The sequence below is a fragment of the Chiloscyllium plagiosum genome, chromosome 44, assembly GCF_004010195.1.
Source record: "Chiloscyllium plagiosum isolate BGI_BamShark_2017 chromosome 44, ASM401019v2, whole genome shotgun sequence".
Taxonomy (NCBI): Eukaryota; Metazoa; Chordata; class Chondrichthyes; order Orectolobiformes; family Hemiscylliidae; genus Chiloscyllium; species Chiloscyllium plagiosum.
Window position 1 is genome coordinate 14,570,925 of NC_057753.1, and position 1,356 is coordinate 14,572,280.

Here is a 1,356-nt window from a genome sequence, read left to right on the forward strand (position 1 = left end):
GGTGGATGGGAAGGAGGAGGAAGTGAAGGATTGAGGGAGGGTGGAGAGACGGATGGAGAGCAGGAGAAAGGGCCCGGAGAGAGGCATGGAGGGTTAGGGAAAGGGAATGGAGAGAGGGATGGGGAGAGGTGTGGTTGGAGAGAGGTGTGAATGGAGAGAGGGCAAGAAGGAGTGGGACAGAGAAAGGGATAGATAGAGTTGTGGATGGGAGCAGTTGACAGTGTGTTTAGTGTGTGTATGGTGCCTGGTGCGTTCTGATGCTCTCGGATCCAAGTCGGGGGGCAGAGGGGAAGGGCACATCTCGGTCATACCATGTTGATCGTTTGTTTAATTGTAACCATCGCAGATAAGCAGCGGGGGAACTTTCTTTCTCTGACGGTGATGGGCCTGAGGTTTCTCCTCTTCAAGAGCGTCGCTATCAATCTGCTGATGACTGCCCGGGCTTGGCTTCCCTAAGGTGGGTCCCATCTCCCCTCAGCTCTCACCTCGCTCCCCCCCCCCCCCCCCCCCACCACCCACCGTCTGTCTGCAATCCCACCATTTCCCCAATCTTCTCCATTTTTGGAGCGGCACGATGGCTCAGTGATTGGCACTGCTGCCTCACGGCACTAGGGTCCCTGGTTCGATCCCAGCCTCGGGCAACTGTGTGGAGTTTGCACATTCTCCCACCCCGTGTCTGCGTGGGTTTCCTCCGGGTTCTCCGGTTTCCTCCCAGAACCAAAGCTGTGCAGGTTAGGGTGGATTAAGCATGCTAAATTACCCATAGTGTCCAGGGATGTGTAGGTTAGCATGAATTGGCCATGCTAAATTACCCATAGTGTTCAGGGATGTATAGGTTAGCATGGATTTACTATGCTAAATTGCTCATAGTGTCCAGGGATGTGCAGGTTAGAGTGAATTGGCCGTGCTAAATTACCTGTAGTATTCAGGGATGTCTAGGTTAGAGTGGATTGGCTCTGCCAAATTACCCATAGAGCCCAGGGATGTGTACTTTAGGGTGGACTGGCCACGCTAAGTTCCTCATAGTGTTCGGGGATGTGTAGGTTCGGGTGGATTAGTCAGGGGTAAATGTAGGATAGTAGGGTAAGGGAATGGGTCTGGGTGGGTTTCTCTTTGGAGGGCCAGTGTGAAATCGTTGGGCCGAAGGGTCTGTTACTACAATGGAGGGATCGTCCCATTATCTTCACATCTGCCCCCTACCCTAATCTCCCTCCATTTATACCACAATCTCCCTCCATTTACTCTCAATCACCCTTAATCGTCTTCCACCTCCCACCAATAACCCCCCTTCCCATTTTCCTCATTTCTCCCAATCCCTTCTCCATCTCCCATACCTCCCTCTTCCCCTCCCCATAT

At 52.8% G+C, this 1,356-nt stretch overlaps 1 gene segment (V, D, J or C); it reads left to right on the top strand.

The window, feature by feature from the left end:
• LOC122543738 overlaps positions 1-456 on the top strand; it is a 17,734-nt gene extending 17,278 nt beyond the window's left edge. The window contains 1 exon segment of the C gene segment in view: positions 347-456. Coding sequence covers positions 347-456 — 110 coding nt within the window.
• The last annotated feature ends 900 nt before the right edge of the window (positions 457-1,356 follow it).